Source organism: Homarus americanus, unplaced genomic scaffold (assembly GCF_018991925.1).
Source record: "Homarus americanus isolate GMGI-L3 unplaced genomic scaffold, GMGI_Hamer_2.0 scaffold30108, whole genome shotgun sequence".
Classification (NCBI taxonomy): Eukaryota; Metazoa; Arthropoda; class Malacostraca; order Decapoda; family Nephropidae; genus Homarus; species Homarus americanus.
Genome location: NW_024748109.1, coordinates 7,172,599 through 7,189,955, shown reverse-complemented (window position 1 = coordinate 7,189,955; position 17,357 = coordinate 7,172,599). Strand labels below are relative to the sequence as shown.

General features: G+C 42.8%; 1 protein-coding gene across 2 annotated transcripts in view; it reads right to left on the bottom strand.

Moving 5' to 3' along the window:
• LOC121880059 (chordin-like protein 2) overlaps positions 1-17,357 on the bottom strand; it is an 80,730-nt gene that overhangs the window by 31,139 nt on the left and 32,234 nt on the right. For both annotated transcript variants that reach the window (XM_042387065.1, XM_042387064.1), the window contains exon 2: positions 9,033-9,142. In XM_042387065.1, coding sequence (XP_042242999.1) covers positions 9,033-9,142 — 110 coding nt within the window. The remainder of the gene's footprint in view (positions 1-9,032; positions 9,143-17,357) is intronic.

The following is a 17,357-nucleotide window of genomic DNA, read 5'->3' as shown; positions in this document are numbered from 1 at the left end:
TTGAACCCAGTGTGGAATGTAAATGGTGGACCTCCTGGCTGTGGTGTAGGAGAGAGAGAGAGAGATAGCGCGTAGGTGTTGTGTTCGTGGTTGTATGTGTGGCCGTGGAATAAGACGGAGTAGGGTGCTATGGCCCACTTCTCATCCTCGACGGCGGGAGAGAGGCGTCACTAGGCTATTACGGATGTTCAACACGCGCGTCACGGGGGGGGGGGCACCCGACGCCAGATTTAGCCCTCGGAAGGAAGTCTTTTAACGTGTTTTTAGTGTTGGTAAATGTAATAGAAATGATATTTAGCCATTTTATTTTCGTTTTAAGGGAAAAATAAAGGCTAATAATAAGACTTTAGAACATAAATTTTGACCCGTATATATAAATTTTTCTTTGACTTTAGAAATTTGTTATAGAATATATATTATTAAGAGTAATATTAAGACAGTGGTGATGTGTTATTTATTCAGACCACAAAAGTCTACAGATGTCAAGTGAAAATTATACAATAGACACGGTACACTTCCATGCAGGACTCGCTATATAATGTTCACTAGTACTCGTGGCTACAATGGACTCATACGTTCACTGGTACTCGTGGTTATAAATTCTAATAAAGGCGAGGAGTTGTAACCTATGTGTTTTTATACAGAATTAATTATTGTAGCCTATCTTAAACCCCCAAACTGAGTCTCTGTACCTGATCCACTCCTGGTCTCCAAGTACCACAGTATAGTTCCCTGGCCTCCGTGTATCACAGTATAGTACCCTGGCCTCCAAGTACCACAGTATAGTTCCCTGGCCTCCAAGTACCACAGTATAGTACCCTGGCCTCCGTGTATCACAGTATAGTTCCTTGGCCTCCGTGTATCACAGTATAGTACCCTGGCCTCCAAGTACCACAGTATAGTTCCCTGGCCTCCGAGTACCACAGTATAGTACCCTGGCCTCCAAGTACCACAGTATAGTTCCCTGGCCTCCGTGTATCACAGTATAGTACCCTGGCCTCCAAGTACCACAGTATAGTACCCTGGCCTCCACGTATGCCCTCCACGTACTACACCATATTATTCTGGTGTCTAAGTAGCTAAACTAGGGCAGTGTACGCTGAAGGGGGACTGCCAGCTTAGTAACAAGGCCCTTTTTTTTCAGTGTTGTAATCAAGTACATCAACACGCACTACCTGACGCTACAGACATATTACAGGGACCGTGGCTGTAATGGTTTAGTACTATGTGTGTGTGTTGGGATATTTTTCTTGTACTGTCAATAAGAAGAGTTTTTCCTAAGCGTCAGATGGAGGTGTGTATGTTTACGTCGGCGTTATGGTGGGTTTCCTGAGCACTAGAGGAATGTATTTTTTTTTTCTTGAGCTTCAGTAAGATATATGATGTGACTGAGCCATAACAGGTGAGAGGTATACACACACACACACACACACACAGTCACGGTTCAAAACAGTTTCTCATGAGGAGAGGAGGGAGATAGGCTGAGGTGAGGTGAGGTGATGTGATGTGAGTAGAGGTGAAGTGAGGGGAGGGGCGAGGCTTGAGGGAGATATGTGTAAACAAGAGAGTGACGTGCGAGCCGAGTAGCAATGGGGATTACCATGACGCCAGTCCTCACTATCCCAGCCTCCACTATCCCAGCCCTCACTATCCCTGCCCTCACTATCCCAGGGGAGGGCCAGAGGAAAGAAGAAGATGGTTTAAGAGAATGTAGAAGAGAAGGAAGAGGGAGAGTATGTATGTATGTATGTATATATGTATGTATGTATGTATGTATGTATGTATGTGGAGACAGATCTAAAACAGTGAATGATGAATATGAAGTAAAGACAAGGAAACAAGTTGAAGATTTACTACAGCAAAACATTCTATGATAATGTTGAATGTTACTTTGTCCCCTTGTGTTGTTTACCCCGTTAGTATGAACCGTGGGTGAAGGATGATATGTGAGTTAGGTTAAGGTTAGGTTAGGTTAAGGTTAGGTTAGGTTAAGGTTAGGTTAGGTTAGGTTAAGGTTAGGTTAGGTTAGGTTAAGGTTAGGTTAAGGTTAGGTTAGGTTAGGTTAGGTTTAGGTTAGGTTAAGGTTAGGTTAGGTTAATGTTAGGTTAGGTTAGGTTAGGCTAAGGTTAGGTTAAGGTTAGGTTAGTCACGCCAGCGAAAGTTGTTGAATAAATATTTGCAATACAATGACTTACTTTTTGTATGCAAGACGTGATGTCTCTCTCTCTCTCTCTCTCTCTCTCTCTCTCTCTCTCTCACTTATCGTCTCGTTTTCTTGTCTCTCCTCCTCCTCCTTTCCCCTTATTTCCTCTGCTATTTCTCTCCCTATCTCCAATAAGAGACTAAAATATGATGAAAAATTAGAAACCCGAGAGTGAAACACAATAACAGACCTCAACCTAACCCGAGGGAAGTAAGGAAGGAGGGAAATAAGGAAGGAGGGAAATAAGGAAGGAGGGAAGTAAGGAAGGAGGGAAATAAGGAAGGAGGGAAGTAAGGAAGGAGGGAAATAAGGAAGGAGGGAAGTAAGGAAGGAGGGAAATAAGGAAGGAGGGAAGGAAGGAGGGAAGGGAAGGAGGAAAGTATAAGGAAGGAGGAAATAAGGAAGGAGGGAAATAAGGAAGGAGGGAAATAAAGGAGGGGAATAAAGGAGGGAATAAGGAGGGAAATAAGGGAAAATAAGGAAGGGAAATAATGAAGGAGGGAAATAAAAGGAAGGAGGGAAATAAGGAAGGAGGGAAATAAGGAAGGAGGGAAATAAGGAAGGAGGGGAATAAGGAAGGAGGGAAATAAGGAAGGAGGGAAATAATGAAGGAGGGAAATAATGAAGGAGGGAAATATAGAAAAGAAAGGAAGCCGGGATGGGATACGAGAGACACGCCTCCAAACTCTCACACTAAATGAGACATCTAGACAAAGTATTGATAAGTAGTGATGGAATGAGTGTCTCGGGGTAATGGTCGGGCGGCGATCCACTGTATTAGTCTAAGTGCTGGTGATGTAAACAACTTATTAGAATGACTTGATTTGTTTTTTTCAGGATTGTTCATATGAGATTTTTTTTGTTTTGTTACGACTGATACTCACTCGCTGTTTATGACGTTAAATAACAGAAATAACAGCTTCATTATTTAAGGAGAGAGAGGACTATATTAAGCAGTTTTGATTGATGTCGTAATGTACTGTATGTCTTAAGTTGTCATTGATGTGATCGAGAAACGCCAGTATGCCGCCTGTTAGTGAGAGTAGGGTGTAGGAGGGTGTAGGAGGGTGTAAGAAGGGTGTAGTAGAGTACACCTACACCTATTCTCACACCCACAAACACTCACATCTACTCCTACCTACACCTAGTCATACACCCACACCACACCTTCACACCACACCCACACCACACCTTCACACCACACCCACACCACACCCACACCACACCTACACCACACCTTCACACCACACCCACACCACACCTACACCACACCTTCACACCTACACCCACAACTACACCCATAACTACACCTACACCCATAACTACACCTACACCAATATCCTCCATGGATTATTACCCTATTCACGCCGCTTCAACCAACACATTTGACAGTACTTTCCACCATTCGCTCTCTTACGATGTTACCACCTGATCCATCTCTCTCTCTCTCTCTCTCTCTCTCTCTCTCTCTCTCTTCATCATCTCCCGCGTTAGAGCCTTATGGTAATCTCTAAGTAAATATTTAATGTTGAATCTTGTAGCTTGACTTTATAGAGACGGAGTATTGTCATTCCTTCCTCAGTGATGTCCTTAGGTTAGGTTAGGTTAGATTAAGTTAGGTTAGGTTAGGTTAGGTTAGGTTAGGTTAGGGTGTTACCATATACGAATTAATTTCATTTAAGTTATAAAAAGAGAAACAAATTGGTTGATATATAAATAAAAAGTTAAGAATAAATATTAGATAATTAGTAAACAACAAAATAGGATAAATATTAATAATGGAATGCATAAAACAATAAACACATCGAATATTGCAAAAGATTGTTGATGAGAACCAATCAAAACCGGAGAGACCTGATCCCTTTATCCTGATTGGTCGGAGAGAGTCGATGACGTCATTCCTGCGTGTCTTGGAGTTGGACCAAGTGGACCCAATCAACGAGAGATGTCTACCTTGGTGGGGGTGAGCCTTGGTGGGGGTGAGCCTTGGTGGGGGTGAGCCTTGGTGGGGGTGAGCCTTGAGTGGGGGTGAGCCTTGGTGAGGTGAGCCTTGGTGGGGGTTGAGCCTTGGTGGGGGGTGAGCCTTGGTGGGGTGAGCCTTGGTGGGGGTGAGCCTTGGTGGGGGTGGTGAGAGCCTTGGTGGGGGGGCCTGGTGGGCCTGTTGAGCCTTGGTGGGGGTGAGCACCTTGAGGTGGGGTGAGCCTTGGTGGGAGTGAGCCTTGGTGGGGTAATCTCCCCCCCCACTGATAGCATTATGTGTCTAATCATCTGGTGAATTAAGCTGGAATTTATTTCAGTGATGATGATGATGATGGTGATGATGGTGATGATGATGATGATGGTGGTGATGATGATGATGATGATGATGATGGTGATGATGATGATGATGATGATGATGTGTGTGTGTAAGGGAACAACAAGAAACCATTTTTTTTATTTTTTTTTATTTATTTACTGGACACTCCTCTACATCCTTGTGTAAGGTGAAGCGCAGAAGCGTTTACAGCGCCCAACAGGGAAGCATGCTAAGTTCATGCTTGCCTTTATGTCTCATGAGTTAAGGGCGTAGAAGATTTACGAGAAAAAAAATATTATGTCGGTGTCTACCAAGCTGACCTTTTCACCCTTGACCTCGAGTATGACCTTTGACCCTTGACCTCTGACCCACACCTAACTATAACTTGATGTGTCTCCTCCTTGGCCACCATCCAGGTCCCCATATCTGATACCTCGGGCGAAACAATAATGCCATGAATCCTATTTGAGGGCATTTGTACTATATGGCATACACACACACACACACACACACACACACACACACACACACACACACACACACAACTAGAGAACCAGGAAGCTACGTCCACACATTCCTCCCCTGAAAGCCTCAAATTTGCTTTAACCAGATTAGAGGGACAATGATAGGGGAGGGCCATCTTAACTCCTCCCCACCCATCCCCTCCTGCCCCATCCTCCTGCCTCCTCCCTCCCTCTCCCCCTCCCCATCCCTCCCTGCCCCACCCCACCCCCACCCCACCCCCCCCACCCTTACCACCCACCCCTTACCCCACCCTCCGTCTCGTCATTTGGTTCTTGGTGTAAAGAATCACGTTCAACAGGTTGGCAGAGGATGATAGATTGGTTCGTACCCTTTACGGTGCAGGTGGGGTCCTCCCCACCCCTTTCTCCTTTCTTCCTTCCTCCTTCCCTTCCCCCCTCTCCATCCTCCTCCTCCACCATCCCTCCCCTCCCTTCATCCCCTAGTTTCGCATTTTAAGAAAATTCCGTTTTAAATCAGGGACCGTCTCAACCATCCCCTCCCATCTCTCTCTCTCTCTCCCATTCCTCCTTCCCATACCTTTCCTCTCCTCCCTTTCCTCCCTTCCCCCTTCTCCTATGTACAGTGTAGGGGAGATAAGGTAGAAGGAGGGAGTGGGTCGGTAGGTTGATGTAAAGGGGGGGAAGGGGAGGGAGGGATGCGATGAGGGAGAGGTACGGGAAGGAGGGTGAGGTGGTGGCGGGGTAAGGGAAGGGAGATTGAGAGGTGAGGTAAATAGGAAAGGAGGAGGAAGTAGGAGAAGAAAGATAAAGTGTTAGGGATGAGGAGGAGGAAGAAGATTTGGAGAGTTATAAGTAAATGGTAAATGAAGGAAGTGGTGAAGGAGGAAGAATAAGGTAAGGGGGTGAGAGTGAGAGAAGGAAGGAAGGAAGGAAGGAAGGAAGGAAGATTTAAGTGAAAAAAGGGGAGGTATATGTAAAAAGAGAGGTAGGGATATTTCTCACAATCAACGGATACAGGTAAAAGATATACAGTTGTCATCGTGCAATGATAACATAGATGGCACTGACACACCCCACCCCACCCCACCTACCACCTACCACTACCACCTACCACCTACCACTACTACCTACCACCTACCACTACCACCTACCACCTACCACCTACCACCACCATCTCCACCAAACTCTCAGGGTCGAGGCAAAATATGACTCAAAAAAATCACCAGAAAAAAATATGTCAAACTTCATCTCACATTTATATTCTCTCGGGTTTTCTTGCTTTTTCCTTTTTTTTTATTATTTTTTATCTTTTTTGCTTCCTTTTCTAAGTATCTGTATATGAAAAGTTATAAGACAACTGGTATGGATTGTACTGAAAGAAAAAACTTGCCACATAACTGAGGTATTAACAGATTCGTTTCTATACAGTATCCTATATTTTTTTTTGGATAAGAGAGAGTTTTTGTTGTTCCCCACACACACACACACACACACACACACACACACACACACACACACACACACACACACACACACACACACACACACCAACAACAACAACAACAACGCCCTGTAACATTATGCAAAAAAAAAAAATGCTAAAACTTAATCATAATTTGCACCAGTTATCAACCTTACGATCTCCTGTGACTACAACCATTGTATAAAATCTTCCTCTGATGGATTATTACTACTTATGAGTTCAGTTTACGGCATCTGTGAAAAAAACTCACCTAACCTAACCTAACCTTATGTAACCTAAACTAGCCTATCCTTACTTTACATAACCTAACCAAACCTAACGTAACCTAACCTAACCTTATGTAACCTAACCTAGCCTATCCTTACTTTACATAACCTAACCAAACCTAACGTAACCTAACCTAACCTTATGTAACCTAACCTAGCCTATCCTTACTTTACATAACCTAACCAAACCTAACGTAGCCTAACCTAACCCAAGCGTTCTCTTTTCTGGGGAGCGGCGAGTTCTCTTGTCACAGTTGTTGTAGTAGTTGTTGTTGTTGTTGTTGTAGTATTTGTTGTTGCTGTTGTTGTTGTAGTAGTTGTTGTTGTTGTTGTTGTTGTTGTAGTATTTGTTGTTGTTGAAGTAGTTGTAGTTGTTATTGTTGTTGTTATTGTAGTTGTTGTTGTTGTTGTTGTTGTTGTTGAAGTAGTTGTAGTTGTTGTTGTTGTTGTTGTTGTCGTTGTTGTATGTGTTATCGTTATGGATCATCGTTAACGAGACACATCCCTACTATGTGTTTTCCAAGTATCCTTCATCAACTCTTTCCTTGGATACAATTATTAAATATCTTATTAAACTTTCTAATAATATGTATCCCCCTCCACCCTCCTCCTCCTCCTCCCCCTCCTCAAAAAAATACAATATAAAATAGCCATCAGCTACAATACCTACTGCAGGGAAGGTTATAATACACGTCAACCATCCACTAGCCATACTTCCAACTATGATTGAAAAAAAAACAGAAGGAAAATAAGTTGACATAATCTTTCAGCTTTCTTGATTGCGTGACATTTTACAGCGCCTTTGGTGAGGTGCAGGAAAAAAAAAAGAAAAAAAAATCGTGTGAATAAATATTTAGAATTCCCTCACTGTTATGTTATTTCTAACAGACATAGTTTACCAAAACCTGGGTTATGTTTTTCTTGTAAATTGCATAATATTATTAATTTAATGCTTCTGAAAATATAATGACATACATCCTGTATTTATTGGGTTTTAAAAGTTAATCTGCCATAAAAGGACGCCATGTTGAGACTCCAGCCACTCCCTCTGTCACTTCTAGATTACGTGAGAGTTACATAAACAGATAAAAACAACAATAAACATGCACAGAATTTCTCAGATCTGTAGCACAAGCTGGGAATACATCCCTAAAGTGCGGTAACACATTGTAAGCATACTGTACTTTGTGTTTTTCACTTCGTTGTTATTCCCTTGCATAATAAATACTGTGTTGTAGCTGCACAAGTAACTCCCTAACACCATCCTACCCTTCTAGCCCCGAAAACCCTCTTCAACACCTATAAACCGCCACTCGCTCACACACCATCCCTTCACCCTCCGGCCCTCCTCTCTATAATGCTTCGGATTCACAAGTCGCTACTCTCTGGGTTCACCCCTCACGGAGAGGGTGGATTGACAACGCTGAATGTACCAGTCGGAAATGTCCCCAACTGTACATACACACTGCAGATGTACAAACAACGTACATATACAGTGTAGGTATACAAACAATGCACATAGATAGTGTACAGTAGGTGTACAAACAATGTACATATACAGTGTAGGTATACAGACAACGTACATATACAGTGTAGGTATACAAACATTGCACATAGACAGTGTATGTGTACAAACAATGTACATAGGCAGTATAGGTATGCAAACAAAAGTAAATAATGAAATGATTCGATCAAAGATATAACTCATTAAATCAGCAAATGCTTAGTTCCAGTTTCTCTTGGATTTAAGGTAAAAACTACAGCAATGAGAAAGATTCCTGTGTATGGTAAGTTGTGTTGCCATTTGATAAGTAAAGTTGTCATCAACACTACAGCCATCTTACTGAAGCTATATTATGTGTACTTTTATTATAATTATTTTTAGTAGTATCTGTAGCTAATTATTATTATTATTATTATTATTATTATTATTATTATTATTATTATTATTATTATTATTATTATTATTATTATTATTATTATTATTATTATTATTATTATTATATAAAACTATTTCCAACAAATCCCCTGAACGTAAGAAATATTTGTTTTGATTCCTTCTTAAGAAATTAAAACTCCAGGTTTTCCGATATTCCCGGTCAAGTTCACCAGAAGAATAACAAATATATTTAAGCCTATTCAACAAGACTAATTCATTGACAACTTAAAAAAAAAAACCCACATTAGCAATACAACTCTGCTATATATCGCCAAAATACCAACCAACATTAAGGCCTTTCTACTAACAATTAACATTTTACAAGAAGAAGGACGTGGCAGTAGTGGTAAGGTAACTCACCAAAATACAGCGGCAGGTGACACAGTAGTTCGACTGAGAGTTACGGAGTCGGGGATGCCAGACCTCTCCCACTCTGTACTCGTGCGGTCCAAGCCTACAGCCGCCTTGTGCTGTGGGGGAGAGAGAGACAAGGTTGGAGTATACATGTTTTAGATGGATAGATAAGAGACCTAAATAAGAAAATAGTCATAGATGTTATTGAAAGGATGATGCAGGAAAATGAAACTCTTCTAGTAGGTATACAGTGATGGTGATGATGGTGGTGGTCATATTGATATAAGGTGTGGTGGAGTAGTGGTGGTGATGAAAACACACACACACACACACACACACACACACACACACACACACACACACACACACACACACACACAGTGATATAATAATGAGGTCGACAATAATCTTCAATAATTCGTCATTGGGTTAGTTCCACTTCCCAAAAAATAACAATAATATGCCTCTTGCGCCAAACAAAATAAAATAAAACACTTATAATTGTAAAGTAAGAAAGAGTTTGGGCTACCCAAGTTGCTTGGTAACAACCCCCCCCCCACCTAAAAAAAAAAAAATAACGTGGATTTTATGAATGTGTGTGTATTCTTTTCCATTAGAGTCAGAAGTGGTAGAAATTATACATTCATTTCACATCCTTGACAACGCTGAGTGTGACGTCATTCTGAAGAACAAAAACGTTTTGGTATAATCATTGTAATTGACTAGACTCACACGCTGTAACGTACTAAAAAATAAAATAAAACTCACACTCACTACAGCTGTAATTATTTGTAACTTCTAGTGAGTTATTTTTAGATGGTCGTTTTACTTCACATGGAATTATATTATAGAAACAGAATTAGAGAATTGTTCCTAAATATACACAGAATTGGGGCTTATTTTGAGGAGGGTAGGCGGTGGGTCATTAGTTCCTCTGTTGTCGTGGGTTATGGTGTGGGTTTGTAATTATATAATATTAATCTCTTGTGTTAGTAGTTTGTAATTCAACGCTTGTGGGTTTTCATTATCGTGTCATATGAAGATAATTATTCATTTTTATTCATATCGTAATTCATATCGATATTCACTTATTAGCTTTATCCATATCTGATAATTTGTCTATTCGTTCATATAAAAAACCATATATAATTGTTTATCTCTCGTGTATATGTCTACTTTATAATATTTTGTCATTGAAGGTTATTTAGGGGTTATATTTAAGTTTGTGTGTATTGTATAATAGTGAGATATAAAGTTTCAACATCCAGTCGCGTCTCTCTCTCTCTCTCTCTCTCTATTACACCCCATATTATACCACACCTAGTACACTACTCCCTCCCCTCTACCTCACCCCAGTAACTCACTCTTTCCCCTATTGACCTTAACACCTCCCACCTACAGTAACACACACACACCTCTCCTCACTGACTGCTGCACCAACCCAGCCCTTCGCTTCTACTTGACCAACATACTATAGCCTTCGCAGTACTGGATCCACACGCCTCCTCTTACCTTCCCCTCACACTACACACAGTCGGGTAATCCGTCCACACATGTTTTTTTCCTACTCTCAGCCTGTAGAGGACAAGCTTGGGTACCCTGCTACCTCATGTCACACGGGTCTTCTGCCTTTAACTCATAAATTGTCACTCTGAATTTTTATTTTTTTTTCCCGAATTGGTTTGGTTGCTTTTGGGGTTGGGTTTGGTTAGGTTGGGTTGAGTTAATGTGGGTTTTGTTTGGTTTGGTTTAGCTAAATGCAGATTATGTTGGTTAGGGTATGGTTAGGTTAGGTTAGGATTGGTTTGGAATTAGTTTGATTAGATTAAGTTAGGTAGTAAGGTTAGGTTGATTTAACTTATTCTAACCTAACCTAACCTAACCTGCCTAGATCCCAGTGCAGAAACGACCATCTTCTTTGTGCCGCCCATGCGCAGAGTTGTGACTAGAGACTCCCGGCAGTCATCTCTGCCTGTCCCCGTCGCCACTCGTCCGTCGCCATAGGACTTTTGGGAGTATAGGGGTTTTGATGATGATAAATGGTAAGATGAGCTGGGTGCTGGCAGCACACGAGTTGATTTATGTGGTGAGGCAGGAGCGCAGGCTGCAACCACACATCTTAGCTCTCCCTTTTCCTGATCCAGAGGTACAAGTGTTGCAACGACTGGGGAGAGGGAGAGTTGCAATGGACTGCCGATAGCCCAGTTTCTTTGGTTTCGCCTTAGTAGCCTGTCCATCAGGCATTGCCTTCATCCGCCGGTGTAGTCGTTGGGTTCCCATGGTGGTCACCTCTTCCGCCTATGCCACCGTTGTGGTCTTGATGGAGCTCTGTAAGCATGTCTGCCCGGTGCGGGGCTCCACCGCAGATTTTTCGTTCGGGGTTTACTCCCGTAGCCTTATACCTAGCAAGGTTAATCCGCAAAGCAGCGGGGCAGTGGTTGGGAGGCGCCAGGATGTGTCCACATGCCAGTGGGCCTGTGTGCCGTCCCTCTGGGGCCCACTGCTGCTCCGAGATCCCATGCTGGTCTAGCCTGGGCCCAAGAGGCACCCAGTTACCGGGTGTGGCCACGAGGAGGCACAACAGGAGTCTTGATGGTGAAGAGGCTGTGTACTGGCAGGGGAAGACTTATGCAAGTTGCTTACCTGTTCGCCACGAGGGCTAGCCAGCGTCGGTAGCTGAAAGCGAGAGGAAGCAAGCAGTGTTTGCACCTTGACACTTACGTAATGCTGCCACACTAGATGCATTACACCACCCTGTGCACACACACACACACACACACACACACACACACACACGTACGGGATTTAGTTCAATAACCTCCCAACACGTAATTTTAAAATGGTTAAGCTTCTGACTGGGTGATTATGTCGTTAGTAGTAGTAGTAGTAGTAGTACTTGTTGATTTTTTTGTGTAGAAGTATTAGTAGCAGTAATAGTTGTTGTTGTTGTAGAAATAATAATAACAAAATAATAATAATAGAATATGGAACGAACGTATATCTCTCTCATGCCCTCCCACCCTCCCCCCCTTCCTCCCCCTCCCCCCCTTCCTCCCCCTGCCCCTTCCTCCTAAAGAAAACTAGGGAGGAGGATCATGTTACGTAGCTATTGAGTGTGGGAGTCGGGGAAGAATCTCTTGGTCCACCACTGTCCCTCACGGTCTTAGGGAAGGAAGGTCTTGTTGTTTAGAGAAATTTCTAAGTCTCTGGGTGTTCTCTCTCTCTCTCTCTCTCTCTCTCTCTCTCTGTGGCGAGTGTACCCACCAATAGGGCTCAGGCTCTCAACGTTGTACTAACCAAAGTTTTAGCTGACCCAACTTTTAATCCGAGTTTTTTACAGGAGTGGAAAACCGGGGGAAGGACTTGGTGGTTCAGAGCCCCCCCTCCCCCTCCCACTCCCTCTCTCCCTCCCCTCCACTTCTTTCCCTTCCCTCTTCTTCCTTCCTACACTATCCCTCTCCTCCTCCTCCTCCTCCTCTCTTCTTTCTTCCCTCCACTTCGTTCCCTCTCTTCCTTCCTCTATCTTCCATACCTAATAAATTCTAACCTAACCTAACCTAACCTACAGTAACCTAACCTCTCGTCCAGGTAACTTTAAACTGGTTAATATCCAGGTGAAATAAGTTAAGGAGAAGCAAGAAAGAGAGTAGAGAAGGAAGGAAATGAAGGAGGGAAGGAGGGAGATGCAGGTGGGGGGGGGGAGGATGGTTGTGGAAGAGAGAGAAAAAGGAGGCAGAAGAGTGGTAGAGAGAGAGAGAGAGAGAAGGAGGAGGAGAGGGAAGGATGGGAAAGAGAGAGAGAGGAGGAGGAGGGAGAGGGAGGAAGGAGGGAGGAGGGTAGAGAAGAGGGAGAAGAAGAAAGAGGAAGGGAGGGTAGAGGGAGAGAAGATGGGAGGGCAAGTGGGCTGGTAGATTTAGATAAGAGTGACAAGATACTAGGGACAGGAGGCCCTGAGGGGTGAGGGGCGACAGGATGAGGGCGACAGGGGAGGGGGCAACAGAGGTGAGGGGCGACAGGGGTGAGTGACAGGGTGAGGGCGACAGGGTGAGGGGCAACAGAGGTGAGGGGCGACAGGGGTGAGGCGACAGGGGTGAGGGCGAGAAGGCGACAGGGGGCACAGGGGGGAGGGGCACAGGGGTGGAGGGCGACAGGGGGTGAGGGCAACAAGGGGTGGGAGGGAGCAACAGGGGTGATGACAGGGGTGAGGGGGGCGACAAGGGTGAGGGGCGACAGGGGTGAGGGGCAACAGGAGGAGGGGAAGCAGGGGACATTTGGGGAGCGACTCCATCATCAATATATTCGTTACGTAAGTGATATCCTCGACCCAGAGAACGGATTTCCAGTCAAAATTTTTTGCTTTACTGGAGAGAGAGAGAGAGAAAGAGCAGGGAGGTGATAACTTAAACTAGTATGATAGAAAAAAAATACAGAAAAAAGAAACAGATAAAGAAAATGAGAAAATAACAAAACAGAAAGACGAAAAAACACACAAACACACACACACAAAAAACCGGAGGAGAAGGAGGAGAGTACGTGACACAAAAAGAACTTACCAACCTCTTGGCTGTACAATGACTGGAGCTAAAAATAGTTACATCACAGTAGAGAGAAAAAAAAAAAGAAAAACGAATTCCTTTGCTGAAACAATTAATTTGCGGCAGCCACCTACGTCAGTGCCTGAAACAAGGTGTCCCTTGAGGGTAATAGGAGCACAAGGGAAGTTTAATAATAGTCTCAACTAGCAGGGATTTTGTTCTCAATCTGCTTTTATTTGTTTGTGAGAAACTGAGACGGATTTTTATTGTATTTTATTTTTTTTATTTTGAGATGTACTAGTAATCTGTATGTGTCGATTAAATCCTATTTGTCCAGAACTCTCCTGAAGGTTGGGTAAAATCACCCCCCCTCACCCCCCCCCTCTGTTCCCCCACAGTCTATAAGGGTAAAATCCCTTTCTACCCTCGCCTAGAACCTGAGGAAAATACGATTGTTTTGCCTCCCATATTTTGTATATATTAATGGCGAAGGAGAGGAGATAAAACACCCACACACACACACAGACACAGACCTTACTCCAGTAATCGTTTTTTCCCGCCCTGCAAAATTTCAATAGATGTTTATATTTTTTCCCGCGTAAAAACACAAAAAAATAAACAACTTTCTTTACGTATATAAACAAAACAGAAACTGAAATGACAAAATAGACAATTTTTTTTACAAGATATAAATAATAAATTAAACAATAAGAAAAATGATATATATTTGTTAAGTAGTTAGGAACCATAGACCTACTGATGGTGGGGAACGGTGAACGAGCGAGTGAGCGAGTGAGTGAGAGAATGAGTTAGGTAGAGGCAATGGGTGAGTGAGAGTGAGTGAGTGAGTAAATGAGTTTTTCTTTATTACACTATCATACTTTACGATCTACCTTACTTAGTTTTGACATAATAAACGTTTAGACAACCAATGGAATCACTCGGTGTATATTTCCTCTGTGGTCAGTGAGGTCAGTCTTCTCATACGATGCTCCTGTGTTTGTTGTGGTCTGACCTGATCCACACACACACACACACACGCACACGCATACGCACACACACAGTAAGCGAAACACTTCATGTAACCTCTCGACATCGTGGTGGTAAGAGGCTGTTGTGTTGTATTTATTTATTTATTTTATCCAGGATCAACATCTCGATTACTGATATCTGTTAATTAACAATATATAGTTGACAATATGTGGGATCTGCTCTAAATTATAATGCCAGTTAACTACGACCTGGAACCTAACCTAACTTAACTTAATCCTCTCTCTCTCTCTTCTCTCACCATAGACAAAGTACGGTCGTAAATCTCAGAGAGTTGTCCCCAGCATCGTGACAACCACGAGTTCATCTTTACAAATCGTCTGACATCAGCTTAAACAGATTCCAGGGTTCACACACACACACACACACACACACACACACACACACACACAGAGAGAGAGAGAGATTAGCAAAAACATTAGGTGGGACAAAACTGTGAGAAGGTTCAGGGAGAGGTGAAGAAGACGAAGACTGTTGGAGGGAGGCATCTCTCTCTCTCTGGTATACCAACACGTCCTCCAAATCTCTTTTAAGGTCCTATTGAACACCCCTCCTTCCTCCCCCCTTCTCCTCGTTACCTTATATTCCATCTCCTGGGCCTAATCACCCTCTTCTCACCCCCCTCTCATCCTTCTCTCCCCTACCCCCACCCCTCCTCCCCTTTCTCCAAAATATATGGAGTCGATGCTGAGACTGCCAGGCTATTCCTCGTATAGTATAACCCCTACATGCCTCTTCTTCCTCATCTTCCTCTTCCTCTTCCTCTCCCTCCTCTTCCCTCTTCTCTTCCTCCTCTTCTCCTCCTTCTTCCTCTTCCTCTTCCTTCCTCTTCCTTCCTTCTTCCTCCTCCTTCCTCTTCTTCCTCTTCCTCTCCCTCTTCTTCCTCCTCTCCATCTTCTATTTCCTCCCCTACGCGAAAGAGCCATTGACGTCATTCAAGAACTATTCATCTTTAGGGAGTTGGTAGATGAAACGAAGAGGGGGGAGGGGAGAGAGGGGTGAGGGGAGGTAAACAGGGGGAGGGGACTGGGAGGGACCGGGGGCTTGGGAGGACTGGGTTCGTAGGGTTATTGGGGACGAGCAGTATATCTTTACCCGAATTTCACCCTAAAAAATTCTTCTTGGGTCCTCTCTTAAATTGTGGTGTGTGTGTGTGTGTGTGTGTGTGTGTGTGTGTGTGTGTGTGTGTGTGTGTGTGTGTGTGTGTGTGTGTCTGTGTGTTCTAAGTGTCTAATTTGTCTCTTTTTTTTCTTCTTATTTTATCGATTTTCAGTGGGGGTTTTTTTTGTCACTTACACATCTGATAAAACCTGATATCAGTGTGTGTGTATTTTTTTATGAGACACCCTGTACAGTATATACCAGAAATAGCAAAGATCTTTTTCAGGTCACGTATATACCTGGTGATTAGCGATAACTTATATGTTTTTATTTGGGGGGAAATTTTTAACTGGCCATAAACATTCATGAATATTATGAAAACACAAAGGAATTGATAACTTTACACAGAAGCTAACCTCACCTCACTTCACCTCACTTCCCCTCACCTAACCTAAGCTAACCTAACCTTTAACTGCCGTCCAATTAGTTTAACATCAATTGTAGGCAAATTACTGGAAGCAATAATTTCAAACTCTATTCGAAATCACCTGGAGAAGCACAATTTAATCAATGATTCCCAACATGGCTTCGCAAGTGGGCGTTCATGTCTAACTAATCTATTAACATTCTTTTCATCTGATTTCGAATCGGTGGACGAGGGACACGACTAGACAGAGCCCCCCACGAAAGACTAATACAAAAAGTGAAGGCTCATGGCATTAGAGTAAATATTCTAAAATGAATAAGGGCGTGGATACAGGACAGGAAACAGCGAGTAAGCATTAACGGCAGTAAATCCGATTGGAGTAACGTCACTAGTGGAGTACCCCAAGGATCAGTACTTGGACCATTATTATTTATTATATACAGTATATAAACGACATAAATATCGGCGTAGACAGCAACATAAGTAAATTTGCTGACGACATTAAAATGGGCGAGTAATAAAATATGACGAGGACTCCGCAAAACTACAGGAAGACTTAAATACATTTTTCGAATGGTCTGAAAAATGGCAGATGAAATTCAATGTGGGCAAATGTAAAGTACTTAGTCTAGGAGATGTGAATAGAGAAACCAGATACCATAAGAACAACGATGTTATAGATAAATCCGACACTGAGAAAGATTTAGGAGTCATGATAAGTGGAATCTTAAACCAAGTAAACAATGTGTTTTGCTCGAAACAAGGCTAACAAAGTACTTGGACTCATACAAAGGAGTGTTAGTTACAAGACTAGCGAGGTTATCCTAAAACTATGTCTTGCACTTGTCAGACCTCACTTGGATTACGCAGTTCAGTTCTGGTCACCGTACTACAGAATGAATATAGAATCCCTGGAAAAAATTTAGAGGAGAATGACAAGACTAATCCCAGGCATAAGGAACCTTGAGTACAGAGACAGGTTAAAGCATCTTAATTTGCACTCCCTTGAGAGACATAGAGTGGGGGGTGATGTGATCGAGGTGTATAAATGGAAGTCAGGGTTAAACAAAGGTGATATAACAAAGGTACTCAAACTATCCAACCAGGAGCGAACTCGTAAAAATGGTTTTAAATTAGACAAATTTGGATTTAGGCGCGAAATAGGTAAACATTGGTTTGGAAATTGAGTAATGGACGAGTGGAACAAGTTACCAAACC